The 14,806-nt window shown below is 36.3% G+C and overlaps 1 protein-coding gene across 1 annotated transcript; it reads right to left on the reverse strand.

Annotated features, from left to right (window-relative positions):
- Window positions 1-8,250: 8,250 nt before the first annotated feature.
- On the reverse strand, window positions 8,251-9,500 carry LOC122598638. Its single transcript, XM_043771224.1, has 2 exons — window positions 8,602-9,500; window positions 8,251-8,457 (listed from the first exon to the last, which is right to left on the reverse strand). The coding sequence occupies exons 1-2, from the start codon at window positions 9,494-9,496 to the stop codon at window positions 8,348-8,350; spliced, it is 1,005 nt and encodes a 334-aa protein (XP_043627159.1). The 5' UTR covers window positions 9,497-9,500; the 3' UTR covers window positions 8,251-8,347.
- Window positions 9,501-14,806: the final 5,306 nt, after the last annotated feature.

Genomic DNA, 14,806 nt, shown 5'->3' on the forward strand with positions numbered 1-14,806 from the left:
AGACTTGGAACCAGTAGCACAGAAGAAAATCTCCAGTGACACTCCATTTTATCCCTCCATCAGTTTCAATTTACCACAGAAACTGGTGATTGGATCAGATGTTCGTGCCACAACAACATCAGAACCAGTTCAGACTTCTTCAGTTCTTCAAAATATGCCTTTGTTTGAAGATGATCATGTCAATATGCCAGCTGACACTGATGATGAAGTTGAAGTAGTTTGGACTGATCCTTCTCCAGCTGCCACAACTGTTGAAGATCGTCAGGTGTCTTGCACTGATGTTGTGCAATATCAACCTAGTCAATACACTAAATGGACAGTTGCTCATCCCATTGAGCAAATTATTGGAAATCTAGATAGTGGGGTTCAGACTAGAAGAGCCACAAGTGAACAATGCTTGAACGTCACCTTCTTATCACTGATTGAACCGAAGAAGATTGACGAGGCTTTGGCAGATCCAAGCTGGGTTGAGGCTATGCAAGAAGAACTTAACCAGTTCGAAAGGAACAATGTTTGGGAACTTGTTCCTTGTCCTCCAGGGTTAAAGAAAGAACCCATTGGAACGAGGTGGGTCTACCGAAACAAGATGGATGAAGATGGCAATGTTGTCAGGAACAAAGCAAGATTGGTTGCCAAGGGTTATTGTCAAGCAGAAGGTGTTGATTTCGATGAAACTTTTGCTCCAGTTGCAAGACTTGAAGCAATAAGAATTTTCTTGGCTTATGCTGCTCATTTGCAATTCAAAGTCTTCCAGATGGATGTCAAAAGTGCGTTCCTTAATGGAAAGTTGGAAGAAGTAGTGTATGTTAAGCAGACTCCAGGGTTCTTGAACGAAAAGCATCCTCACTGGGTTATAGACTAAACAAAGCTTTGTATGGTCTTCGTCAAGCCCCAAGAGCCTGGTATGACACTCTAACTAAACATCTTCTCAATAATGGTTTTCAAAGAGGTGCAATAGATAATACCTTGTTTATCTTGAAAGAAAAAGGTAATATCTTGTTGGTACAAATTTATGTTGATGACATTATATTTGGGTCAACTGATGATGGAATGTGTAAAAGGTTTTCAAAAATCATGTCTCAAGAATATGAGATGAGTTTAATAGGTGAATTAACATTTTTCTTAGGTTTACAAATTAAACAAACCATGGATGGTATTTTTATTAACTAAGAAAAATATGTCAGAGATTTGTTAAGAAAATACAAATATGATTCTATCCCATCGAAAACCACACCTATTCCAGCTCCATTGAATTTGGATTCTGACCCAAATGGTAAACCAGTGGATCAAAAGGAATATTGTGGAATGGTTGGTTCACTGATGTATTTAACTGCCAGTCGACCAGATATAATGTTCGCAACATGTCTATGTGCCAGATTTCAGGCTAATCCAAAAGAATCACATTTGCATGCTGTTAAACGCATTTTCAGGTACCTGAAAGGGTGCCCTAGCCTTGGTCTTTGGTATCCCAAAGGCTCAGGGTTAGATCTAATGGGTTATTCAGATTCAGATCATGCAGGTTGTAAGATTGATAGAAAGTCTACAACTGGTGGTTGTCACTTCCTGGGGGCAAAACTGGTTCGTTGGACCAGTAAAAAGCAGACTTCGGTCTCAATGTCAACTGCTGAGGCGGAATACATTTCTGTGGCCAGTTGCTGTGCCCAGATTCTCTGGATCAAAAACCAGTTACTTGATTATGGTATGAAATTCACAAGAACCCCAATCTTTTGTGACAACACCAGTGCAATTGCTATATCTCACAACCCAGTGATGCACTCGAAGACAAAGCATATTGACATCAGGTATCACTTCATTCGTGATCATGTTATGAAAGGAGATATTGAAATACATTTCATCCCCACTGATAAACAGTTAGCTGATGTTTTTACAAAACCTCTTAATGAGAAAACTTTTAAACATCTCATCAGTGAACTGGGTATGTTAAATCCTCACTAAACTAGAGAGGCCCTTCAGTTGAGGATGGTCCAGGTGATCCTTGATTGGTTGGAGATTGAACGCCTTGATGTTAAATCCTCACTAAACTGGAGAGGCCCTTCCCAATGGATCACATTTTTAGGGCTAAAGACTCAAAATATTTTTTCCAATTAAAATTCGTTTTATTTTGAAAAATGCAACTGGTGAATCTCTCAGTTGAAACTGGCATCTGGAAAATCTCTCCAGTATGCTAGTTTGGTCTTGTCTTAAACTGGTGGTCAACCAGATTTCATGACGTTATGTTTTACTTGGTGAATACTTGTGACACGTGATGATACTCGAGTGTTTGTATCGCACTCACAAACGTCACCTGACATGTCTTACGTGTCAAGACTTTTTGCTGAAAATTATTGCACTCTTTATGGGAATTGTTGAAGTTAATGGGTGAGTGGGAATACCAGCCGTCGTAGCATTAAATGCTTGATGGGAGGTATTAAATGTTTTTGAATTCTCAAAATTACTAAAAAATCAAATTTTGAAATTGTGTGTAAAATTTGGGGATTAAAATATCTTTTCGTATATATATATATATTGGTAATATTTTACTGCCTATATTTACCCCCACTAAATCTTTTTTTCATTTATTTCGCATCAAAATTCCTTTCATTTACTCTTCCAATCATTCACAATTCGAGATCCCTTTCTCTCTTTCTTCTTTAAATCAAAAACCCTAAATCCAAACTCTCAAATGGCTCCTAAATCATCATCTTCTTCATCTCGCTCTCGTGATGTGAATCTACTCACTGTCGAGTATAATCCATCCGAAAATGTTTCTCATGCTGTTGGTGCCCCCATAAGTTCAAAATTAATAAAATTAAATCCAAACAATCCAATGGCATCTCTTCAAGGGCATCAGGCCGCTGATTCTCTCATTGGGAAAATCCAATCCTTCCTTTGGGATTCTCCCCTCAGCGATGCCTTTTCTTTGAACCCAAACAAGTTGTTTCATGACTACTTGTGCGAGTTCTAGTACACGGCGTCCAATTCTGATGACTGCTCATCCATCTCCTTCACTTTAAAGGATGGGTCAGTCCCGTGTACCATCACCACTGAGACATTGAGGGAGGCCCTTAACCTCAATTACTGGAGACAAGATAAGAGTCCAGTGGTGATTTCTCCTAATATCAACTTCCGTCAGGTCTTCCTTGACATGGGGAATAAAGAAGTCTTGGAGGGAGGTGTACCGAAGACCAAAGGATGAATTACTATGAGAGGGCTTTCACCATCCTGGAAGTACTTCATGGTCCATTTGGTGGAAAGTTTAGGTGGGAGTTCTGGTGGTTTGGACCAGATAAACTCTTTCCGGGCAGAGATGGCATACTGCTTGTGGAATGGACTAAGGGTGGACTTCACAAACATCCTCTTTAGAAGCCTGGTGTTTAAGTTAAAAGGCAACAGGGGTCCTTGTATCCCATTCTCGCGATTTCTATCCCTTTGTTTCATACTAATTCTGAGTAGAGAGGAATACAATAACACTCAATCATTATACTCTATGCCAGAATTATTAAGAAATCTGGACAACCTTGTGTCCACATCTGATGAAGTCCAGATTTCTCCAAGAATGCTACTGGCATTCTCTAGAACTGATGCACCACCACCAGGTGAGTCAGAAAAACAACTGGGTGGGCCTCAAAATAATGAGGGACCCACCAGTTCGTCTGCAGATGCTGTGACTGTTGCAGAACCTGGAGATCTCCCCTCAGGCATCTAGGCAGCTCCAAAGGCAAGAAGATCTACCAAAAATAGAAGATGATCTAGATCAGGACTTGCTATATCTGACCAGTCACAGCCAGTGATCGTGGTCCCTGAATCACTAGCCCATGATATTGCAACTGAGGAAAGAGCAGTTGTAGTTGAGGCTCCAGTTACCTCTTTTCAGGGAGAAGATGCTTCGGCAACGGATCCTATAACCGATGAAACCATTGAGGAAACTCAAACTGGTCATCAAGAGTCTGAACAACCTGTTCAGCCACCCCCAACATTTATGGATCTTGGCATAAATGAGGGTGAGTTTCAGCTTGAATCTTCGGATTCATCTGAGACTGAATCTGACCAGGTGATGGCTGATGCAACTGTACTTGATCAGCTCCCTTCTCTCCTTGGTCAGCCCCAAGAACCACAAGTTTCAGTTTCACCACTTGACTTCTCCTCCTTACAAGAAATTCCAACATTCGCCTCTCGACAACTACTTTCATCCATGAATGTGCCTAGAAATAGACACATTCTTACTCCACCGTCGCCGACGTTCACACCTAAGCACTCTCAGCATGAACATCACATTGAATCTCTTCCCTTTCCTTCTTCAACAACTTTTATTTCTTCAGCTGGTGCAACAACAACTGGAGAACCTTCACTTTATGTAACTCCTCCAGTTGTACCTGTTGCATTCCGAGCAGGTCCAGTGACACCTTCCCCTCCGTCACTGGACAGCCAGTTCGTGTCTTTCCAAACCGATATCTCAAACCTTTTAACAAGGGTGGAGGATATTCAGAAGACACTGGACAAGAATACCAAGTCCCTCTCCAAATACCACAAGGATCACATCACTAATGTAAGGGTGGTTGATTTGGGGATTAACAAGTTCTCTGGCAATGAGGACTTGGTATTCAGGAAGCTCAACGAGTTAGTCATCAGCTGCAATTCACTGGCTACTTCTTAGAATGAAGCTTTTGACTTAACTCAATCAAAGGTATACACATCCATCACCAACCTACTGAACAATACTGTCAGATCATCAGAGGTTGAGTTAAACGAATTAGAAAGACAGGTCAAATTACTTGTTGAAAGACCTGGTCTAGATGTTGTTGAGCTTGGCAACCAGTTGGCCACTTCAGTTGGTCAGAAAATTGAAAATACCTTGGCTGAAAGGGAGAATAATTTGATAGAAAGGGTGATATCTGAGATCACCAAGACTGCAGCGCCCCAGGTTGATCTCACCCCCATAACATCTGAGATCAATCAGTTGAGGTGCAGTCTGGATACATTAGCCAGCAAGGTATCTGATCACACTACTGCAATTGAAAAACTGACCACTGAAGCTGGCAAAGAATAGGAAGGAGAAGTTGGAAAGGAAGCACCGGCAACTGGGCTCTCCCCAGATGATTTAAATATACTTCAAGCGATTCAAAAGAGTCAAGACACCACTTGTGGAAATGTCATGACTCAGTCTCAAGAGATTAATCATCTATGGAGGACAGTTCGCATGTTATGTGGAGTCTTCAAAGAGTGCAAGAACATGCAATCATGGCAGCCTCTAGATAGCTTGCCCTCCAGTCATGCCGATTTTGAAGTTATTAGGCAAGGACTAGATGCTGCCAAGGGGGAAAGGTCTGTTCGTGCCCTCCGCACTCTTGTTGAAGCTTCAGGTTCAGGGAAGGAGATGGTTGTTGCTACCAGTACTGAGGCTGGTGAGCAGGTAATTGAATCTTTTGATGATGTGGTTAGGGGGGATGTGGATAAAGGAAAGGCCATTGCAACTGAGGACTCTAAGAAACCTTCCGCCGATGCACCCATTTTGGAAACTGGCAATATTGATCAATTACCTCCAGTTACTAAAATCGAAAGTCAGAAATTAGCAAGGGTTGGGTATCTGGTCAAGGAAAGGAAGAAACAAATGAAGGCCAATCAGTTTGAATCAAGAAAAAATCTTCCAACCCCTCTTGTTGATGTAACTGACGCACAACTCCTTGGCTTGCAACTGTTGGAATACAAGAAAATAAAAGAAGATCCAAGGATTGTCAATGCCCTGAAGGAAATGCTTGAAGTAGAACTGGACAAACACTACCAAGATGATGAAGTTGGTCTTGATGTCAAGTGTTTGAATGTATCGGTGGAAAAGGCTAAAGAGATAAGGTCAGAAGGGATTCTCAAAAGGATTGAACAAGTTAAGAAGGTGGTCAGCAAAGTATTAACTCCACCCAAGTCCAAAGAAAGAAAACAGAAAGCCTTATCAAGAGATGCAAATCTGAGGACTTGGGTAGAACCATCTGAACCAACAACTGATGATATTCGAGTTGCTACTCACAAACTGAGCACAAGTAAGATAAAGCTGACCAATGAATCAGAGGCTCGCACATACTTATCTGATGTATAGCGTCGAAGGCACAATAAAGGTAAGATCACTGATGTAAAAGTATCAATCAAACCTGGTGCCAAACATTTTGTTGTTGAGGTTCAATACTTTGGTGGACCCAAAAGAACCACTGAGAACCTTGATGTCCATCAGTATGGTCATTCAGAGCATGTGGAGATGTTGAGCTTGCTAGAGAGTAGGCAGCGAAAGAACAAGGTAGAAAAAGGCTGGGAATATGTATTGCAAAATCTGATCAAGTTCAAGGAAAACATTGAAGAAAGATTAGGCCTTGATCTTGAAGACAAACGCCAATCTCATCGATTACCAAGAGAAGGAAAACTGGCGAAGGGCCATCTGTTTAAGTTTTCCTTTTATCTATCTACTTGTAATTTTATTTACTCTCTTGTAACTTCTTTGTAAAATTGTGTATATACAAGTTGCCAGATTGTAATTCACAAGTTAGATAACTGATAAGATCTACAAACAATTAAAATTAAACCCAAGGCATTTGATGATCTATAAAAATGTCTTGGAAACTTAATAGGTTTTATCAAACACAAGTATTTCAAACTTACACTTGTATAGAAACAAGTTTGAAAATACTTGGCAATATTTCAGGACAATTAGGGGGAATTTGTTAGGTCCAGTTTTGACTATAAACTGGAGCTCTCCAGCTGCATCTGGAGAGCATGAAGAATTGTCCGAAATATTAAAAGTCCAGTTGCATTGTACAGTTTAAGCAACCAATGACTTCCTCCAGTTGAGATCTGAAGACATGATTCTGAAGACCTTCCAGTTGAAGTTGAAGACAACAAGTGGAAGAAAGGAAATGGCAATGGCAGCGAAGCCCAGTTGACATTTCACCAGATCAATCAACTGGAGATCATTCAGTATAAATGCCTTTACAAAGCTTTACACTGATTACGAGGAGGATCTTTTACACCACATCCTTTTAACCGGACAATAATCTTGTCTGTGGATAAAAGTGCAACGATGTAGAGTGGTTGAATAAAGTAACCTTTTGTCTTACTTTATTTAGCACACACAAAGGATTATTTACTAATACTTTTGTGTGCTGTCAACCATATTTGTACGTCGAAGTTAAGATCCCTATGCTCATACTTCGACTATAAATAGAGGTCCTTGCCCAACCATTTCAACAACTTTGCAAACACATACATTCTGCAATATTGGTGAATTTGTGCAATATTCTCTCAATCGTAAAAAGGAACATTTTACAACTTTAAGTGTTTCGATTGTTAGGAGAATTTCTAAGTATAGATCAATTGTATTTCATAGGTTGTTAGGATATTTACATCTTTGTATTATCTTGGTTCCGCAACAACCTTGTATTTTATTTAATAATCAATTAATAAAATACACTTGAAAATTACATATTGTCTCACCAATTATATATACTTGTCAGTTACATTATTGCATTGTATTTACTTATTATAAGTAACATTCCAGTTAACCTGGTACACTACTCACTCTAAACTGGTCACGTCCAGATTAAGTGATAGTGTTGCAAAGTATACTCACCATTGACATAGAGGTGTCTTCAGCACCCATCTAGTATTAGTTGGGACTTACTGCTAATTCAAAAAGTATTTGTGTAACTTTTATAGATTAAAAGCTTTATAAAAAATTAAAGCTCTTGAAACGAAAGTTAGATACAAACAAAACTTTTAACACTTTAAGAGCATTTAGTTTAAAGCTCTTTGAAAAACTTTTGAGAAATATAACCATACTCGGGTACTCGTATTTGTATTAAGAAACTCCTTGGTTGGAGTGATTTTCACTGTATATTCACTTTCTAAACATGTGATATTATTATTATTAAATATGTAACAATTAAGGTCTTCAAATCTACAGTGATTTTTTAAAATTTTTTTATTTATAGTTCTTTTATTTTTTCATTTCTATCACAAAAGTTTTAAATTTTTTACTTTTATCACAAACTTTCATTTTTTTTAGAATTAGCCTTCTAATTACAACTTTATACCACAAATTTTTGGTTTTCAAAGTTTTTGACACTAACTTTACCACAACTTCTTTTTTCCAACTTTTTACCCCTTCAATTTTCCAATGCATTTTGTACCAATTTTAATTTTTCATTCTATCAACACCACCACCACAATTCTTAACGCACGTTTATTGTTATGTATTTATTACCGCCCTTATGCACGATATATGTTTTACGGATTGTTATATCTCCCTGACAACGTCGGGGGTCAAAATACTAGTTAAAAACAAAACAAGAACATTAATCAATAATGGTCAAGGTCTCAAAGCGAGATACAGAAATAGGAGTAGTAGTAACAATAATAATCCGTTTCCACCCTGTAGTCTGGTCTTGATCCCTACAGCGGCCGCAATTGTACCTGCGCCTAATTATTATTGAAAGAAAAAAAGAAATAAGACAATTTAATTACTGCATCTTCGTTTATCTATCACGAACCAATTCATCAATATATACTTGATAAAAATGATACATATATATAAATACACATAAATAATGCATATATACGTACCACATTGTCTTGTGGAGTTAAGGGTAGGGGAGCAAATGCACAACATCCCTTCGGTTTCTACATCGAATCCACACGTTCCACCTGATCGCTGGCATCTATCGCAACCCGTATCAGGCAAGCTATACGACATCTTTATCCCATAAGACCAATCCAAAGGCTTCATTACGTCGTCTTCTTTATCCACATCATTATAATCGTAAAAGCTAGTATAATGCGTACAATCCAATATATTCATGCTCATAAATTTCAAAGTATTGTATGACGTAAAGCAACAACTAGGAGTATTAGTAGTTATTGTGTCATTTGAGAACATTTGAAAGATTTTGAAGGAAGTACATGAGGAATATAATTCTTCACAAGAGTAATGAGTAGACAAGTTGAAACAAAGAGATTTATAATGGTTAAGAACTGGGGAATCGATCGAGCAATTAATTAGGGCAAATACGGTATCAGGAGAGGGTGGAATGATAGCGGATTGAAGATCAGACATAATGAAGTCATGGTGAGGTTGAAGAATTGTGCATGTGGTCATGGAAGGGTCGTATATGGTTATGGTTTTGGAGCCATAGTCAATGGATTCGACTTTGTAGCTCCCAGACGGGGTCTGGAAAAATAGACCTCCAGACCCCGTAATTATGGGAGTACTTGGTGGTGTCGTCCCAATGGTTGGGGTGAGGAAAGTATTGTTGTTGTTGATAATGTTGGTTGGTGTAGGGGTCGAGGGGGTCGAACAATTGAGCATGTTTCGATAGAGAGGGACGCCACAACCATCGTCGATACCAAAAGGATAGTCGACTTTGATAGAAGCACACGAGTTGCGACAAACGGGAAGTGAGTAGTGAGCCGACATGAGACACAAACAAGTGACAAGAAATAGAGAAATGAGAAACGCCATGATATTTTTGAAATTCTTTCGTGTGTGTTGAAATGGAGTACTATTGTAGTAGTAATTATTTTTAAGTTATGATGATGATGACGAGAAGCTGGCTGCACTTTGAATGTGCTTGCTTTCGGTGCATCTCCGCAAATTTAGCAGTCATTGTCTTGAAAGAATAGAAGAACAGTTTTTTGAATTTGACCTTTTTGGCCCATCAAGACGACAGATTTTATAAAGTGAAATTTGAAAAATGTTATGATAAAAAAAATGCTTACTATTGACACCCTTTTAATCTATTAACATCCTTCAGAAGAGGCAAAATTATAATACAGGACGAAATTCGTCTCATTTTGCCTGACACTTTAAACCACACCGTTGTCAGCTTTACATCAATCAACTTGATATTGTCATTTAAGCCCAGACTTTTATCCATACCCCATTACCTTTACGTCACTTTTACCCCATTCTCTCTCTTTTTTTTTAACAGTCTTTTACCTTTTACCCCATATTGTACATCACATTTATGTCACTTTTATCCGAAATGTCAGGGCAGAAGAGGCGAAAATTCGCCCCTTCTGCCTTCTCCCCTTCTATTCTTACTTTTCTCCTGCCTATTTATGCATGAACGCGCGATGTTCATTTATAGTAAAACTTTCAAACAACAGATATTCCCATATCAAGTATGTACATGTTAAGTTTTTATTGCTATTATATTGATTTATATATATGTATATAATGTTGTATATTTTAGATGGATAACGGTAACAACTCAGATGAGTGTGGCAATTTTGACTACGACGCTACTTCCTTTTCTACTGATAAAGTATAAATCAACATATCTTTACGTTAAGTAATCTGTTATTTTATAATAAACATGGGATTTATATTCCTATTATATTAGACGTTCAACTCAGTCGAAGAACTGACGGAATGGGCGCAAGCAACAGCAATGTCGCTAGGTTATGTCCTAGTCAAGGGTAGATAAAAAACAAATGCAGCAGATGACGTTTCTAGAGTATTACTCATTTGTGATCATGGTGGAATATACAGTAAGAGGAGTAAGGGCATCATATAGAGTTTTTCAAAAAAATGTAACTCTCCATTCAAATTGCAAGGTTATTATTCGGATGCATATGGTTGGAGGGTAAATGTGATAGATCATACACATAATCATGACAGAGATGATATGTATGGTCATGCGTTTGCTAAACGTTTTTCACCAGCCGAAGAAGAATGAGTACGAAAACAATATTACTTAAATCTAGATGCGCAAGGTATTTTTGTCGGATTGAGAAATGAATTTCCAAACAACTTGTCTCTCATCAAAGATGTACACAACTTACTGGAAAAAATTAAGAAACGCGAGGCTCAGAAAATTGGAAATACTCTGGTGCATGTTAGCTTTTCACTTCTACATATCCTCTGAGTTTAACATGAAGACATTTGGATTTCTGAAATATATTTTTTTTAAACATAGGTGTTTTTGTCTGTGCTACAACAATTCCATTACACTTATGAGTATAAAACGGACGTATTTTCAAACCGAATGAAAAATCTGTTTTTTATGAGTCACTTGGATGGCCAAATAGCGTGCCACATAGGCTTGTTGAGTGCATTACCCGTATCGTAGATGGTCAACATATATAAATCAGAGAAAGCTTTTCAAAAAGCAAGATCAAATGCAACACAATTCACAATTTACCATGTTTCAAGCGACTACATGGGTTTGTTTCCCATGATTCTTTGGAAATCATGCTACAAGAAATTAAACATCTCAAAGATGATGATATAGTGGGGGACTCATCTTGTTGTGGTTGTAAGTTGTTTACTAGTTGCGGGCTACTGTGTGCTTGCAGACTTGAATTCTATGTCTACCACAGTTAGTATATCCGATTAAAATAAACTCATTTGTATAACACTACAAAGGTAAACATTCTCATGATAATTATTGCATGTCAAAGTATTACCTTGGATCAGATTGATATGTTTTGGAAAAAACTTGATCTTACACCGTCGACACCTAAGGAAGGATATAATGTAGAAAATGAAGACGATGAGATCAACCATGTCGTTATCGAGGAAAAAACCATATTCTTTCAAGGCGGCTTGTAAGCTCCAACCCAAATTTGTACTAAAGAGTTGGCTTAGGAAGCTAGGTGATATTTTTATCCCAAGTAAAACCTAAATCAAGGACTCCATCGTTCAAAAGAAGATGCATGGTAGACCCGCCACGCAGGAAATGCCCGGTAAACATGAGCTTTTTCCTCCTTATGGACTTGCTCCCATGAATCATAGTAATATGGCACCGACCTCGCCAAGGTTCCCACCAACGGTGTAAAATACTTCGCATTCGGTCCAACCGGATTATACGTTTCTATACGGGTATCAAACTCGATGTCTAGCGGTGCCCCGTTCTCATTTCTTAGCTTTTCTAGCTCTAAATTCTTTGCATACGAACGCAGATTCTTACCTACAAAGGTATGTTTATGTAAAGCCTCCCCAAATTTTCAATACCATTTCAAAAAAAATATTATTTGTAAGTTTTTAACAAAGACCGTCTCAAAACGGATCATACTTAATATATATGTTAAAAAGATCCAATTTTAATTGTTGTGGGCGTACATGAGTACCAAAAGCATAAGTATATAGGATCACTAACTCCTGATGACGAATTTATTTTAAGATGACACCACCTCCAAAGCAACTTCTACACTTCACTTTTCTTCTTATCTGGATCTTCTAGGTTGCCTATAAAAATAGGAACAACTAAACAGTAAGCAATTGCTTAGTGAGTATATATACATGTCTACATACATATCATGGCCACATCATAACATAACCCGTTAGAACGTTAATGCCAACCGGATCTTACATAACGTCCTAACCTCATATCTAATATGGATCCATATTACACCACCAAGCTCATGAGTCGTCACCCAAGACTTGTGGCCTCACACATCATATAACCGGTTAATCATGGTTTGTTTTCCAAACCATACTAACCCCCATGACATGATATATACATACACATATACTCACCTTTGCCATGATAAATGATAATTTCACAAAAATCAATTTACTCCAGTGCACCTATCAAAATGATCACAACTACAAGGTTATTAAGCTAGCCTCATGCTTTACATTAGTTCATTCTTGTAACCTGATCCAACTATGGTGTTTGGCTCAACTCAAAATTTTTTTCCTTAAGTGTTATCATAACCTATCATAACCTTATTTTCGCCACTTTAATTTCTCATTATCACAATTGATCAAGTCAACTACAAGTTTACATACCATTAACCACATATAATTTAGTTGCCAAACACGATGATAATGTTAGCAAAACAGCTAGCTAATTAAGAAAAGCATTACCTTAGATTTTTAGAAGATAACTTGGAAATGAAAGCCACTCAATTACTTAGCCTCATGTTTTCCTTGCTTTCTATATTATTTCAAGAGACATACGTACGAATCCCTCGGTAATCTTGGTGATGCTTTTTCATTAGTGTTTAGATATAAAATGAATGTCGATGGAGATATAGATTAAGAATGATTAGAATGTATATAATGAGGAGGAAGTTGGAGTAATAAGAACGGCTAGAGGCCATCCAAATTTGTTATAATTGATATTAATAATTTCTTTACAATTTAGAAAAAAGACTAGTTTATACATAGTAGTATTTGTTTAATGCAAATACATTGATGTCAAATCTTAAAACCCAATTTCTTTTAAAAAAAACAAAAAACAAAAAAGGCAAAAAATATGTAACAATACTAAAAGTAACATTTAAGAACAAATAAAATTATAGGGTGTATAAAAGCATAGAATAAAAAATTACTATATTAATGCAGATAATGACACTCTGACGACGATGTTATATAGTGTCTTTCTTTTAAAATTATATAAACGTATAACGTAAGATGATGAAAAATATTATATATTATAAAACGCTATATATAAAATCAAATGTCTAAAAACAAATTGAACGTAAATGTGTAAAAATAGATGGATAAAAACATAAGAATTCAAAAGTTTAAACCAAAGAAAAATTTTCAATGGTTAAAACCGTAAGTGTGTGAAAGTTATGTGGCAGAAACATGGGGAAAAAAAGTTAGGCGCAAAAATGAAAATGAAAACTTTGATAGGAGTAAAAAGTAAGAAGATGGAAACTTTGGGGTTAAACATGAAAAAAAAGAATTACCATTAAAAGATAATATGCATAATTGACTTTGTATATTTCAAGCATTAGCAACTTGTACTTTTGTATAAATTATTAGTATATATAACGGCTATTGGTAAGTATAAAATGGGAGTTTGATCATTACAACATGAAATTTAAGAATGAGATAATAGTGTTAATTGGCTTGGCTGGCATTTTAATTATTAGCCACGTATGAGACTAAAAATTAGCTAACCTGCATATTATGTAGGTAACTAAATAAAATTTGGTGTTAAAAATATAGTTTATTTAAAAGTCATAATATATAAATCATATTTGTTATATTAAAAATCTAATGATAAATTGATTATTCAATTCTCATACTTCTAACTCTGAAATAATAATACAATAATAAATTTTAATCTACAAATTTATTTTCTATTTCAATATCAACCCTTTTGATAATGCTTAACATTTTACTTAAGTTACAATGACATCGAAAATAAAGTTATATAATTTAAAAAAGATACTATGAAAAATTTAATTAATTATACATGTTTTGATTTTTAATTTTTATTCCTCCTAAATAATTAAGTAAAATAAAAATTTTCCACATATATCTACTAAAATTATGTTAAAATCATTATATCTTGAAAAAAGTTTGAAGTTGTTTTGTTTTGTCTATTTTTTTTGGATGATGTCATAAAAAAATTAAGATAATATATTAACATGTTATGAAAAATTCTTTAAAAGAACATGACATCATCACAATCTTTTTTTTATTAATATAAGAAAAGAGATTCATGTTTATCAACTTATAGCATTATCTACATAAATTTATTAATTCAGAACATTTAGATAATAATTTATTCATATAGTTAATATTTAAGGTGTTACAGTTTAAAAAATAGTAAAAAGTATACTAAAACCTTAAAAAATACAGCACAATAACACATATCAATTCAAAATTTCTTACTACTCGCAAGATATCCTGATTTTGGCTTCCAATATGGAGCCGGCGGATCACCAGCACCATCTCCGCCGTGTCCTCTGGCAACACTTGTCATACTAACCAGTACTACATAAATACTTTACATGAAAAGTATCAACTATGTATTCGAACCAAATGACTATCATACAACATGTCATAATCCGATGCTAATAAATC

Source organism: Erigeron canadensis, chromosome 4 (assembly GCF_010389155.1).
Source record: "Erigeron canadensis isolate Cc75 chromosome 4, C_canadensis_v1, whole genome shotgun sequence".
In the NCBI taxonomy this organism is placed as follows: Eukaryota; Viridiplantae; Streptophyta; class Magnoliopsida; order Asterales; family Asteraceae; genus Erigeron; species Erigeron canadensis.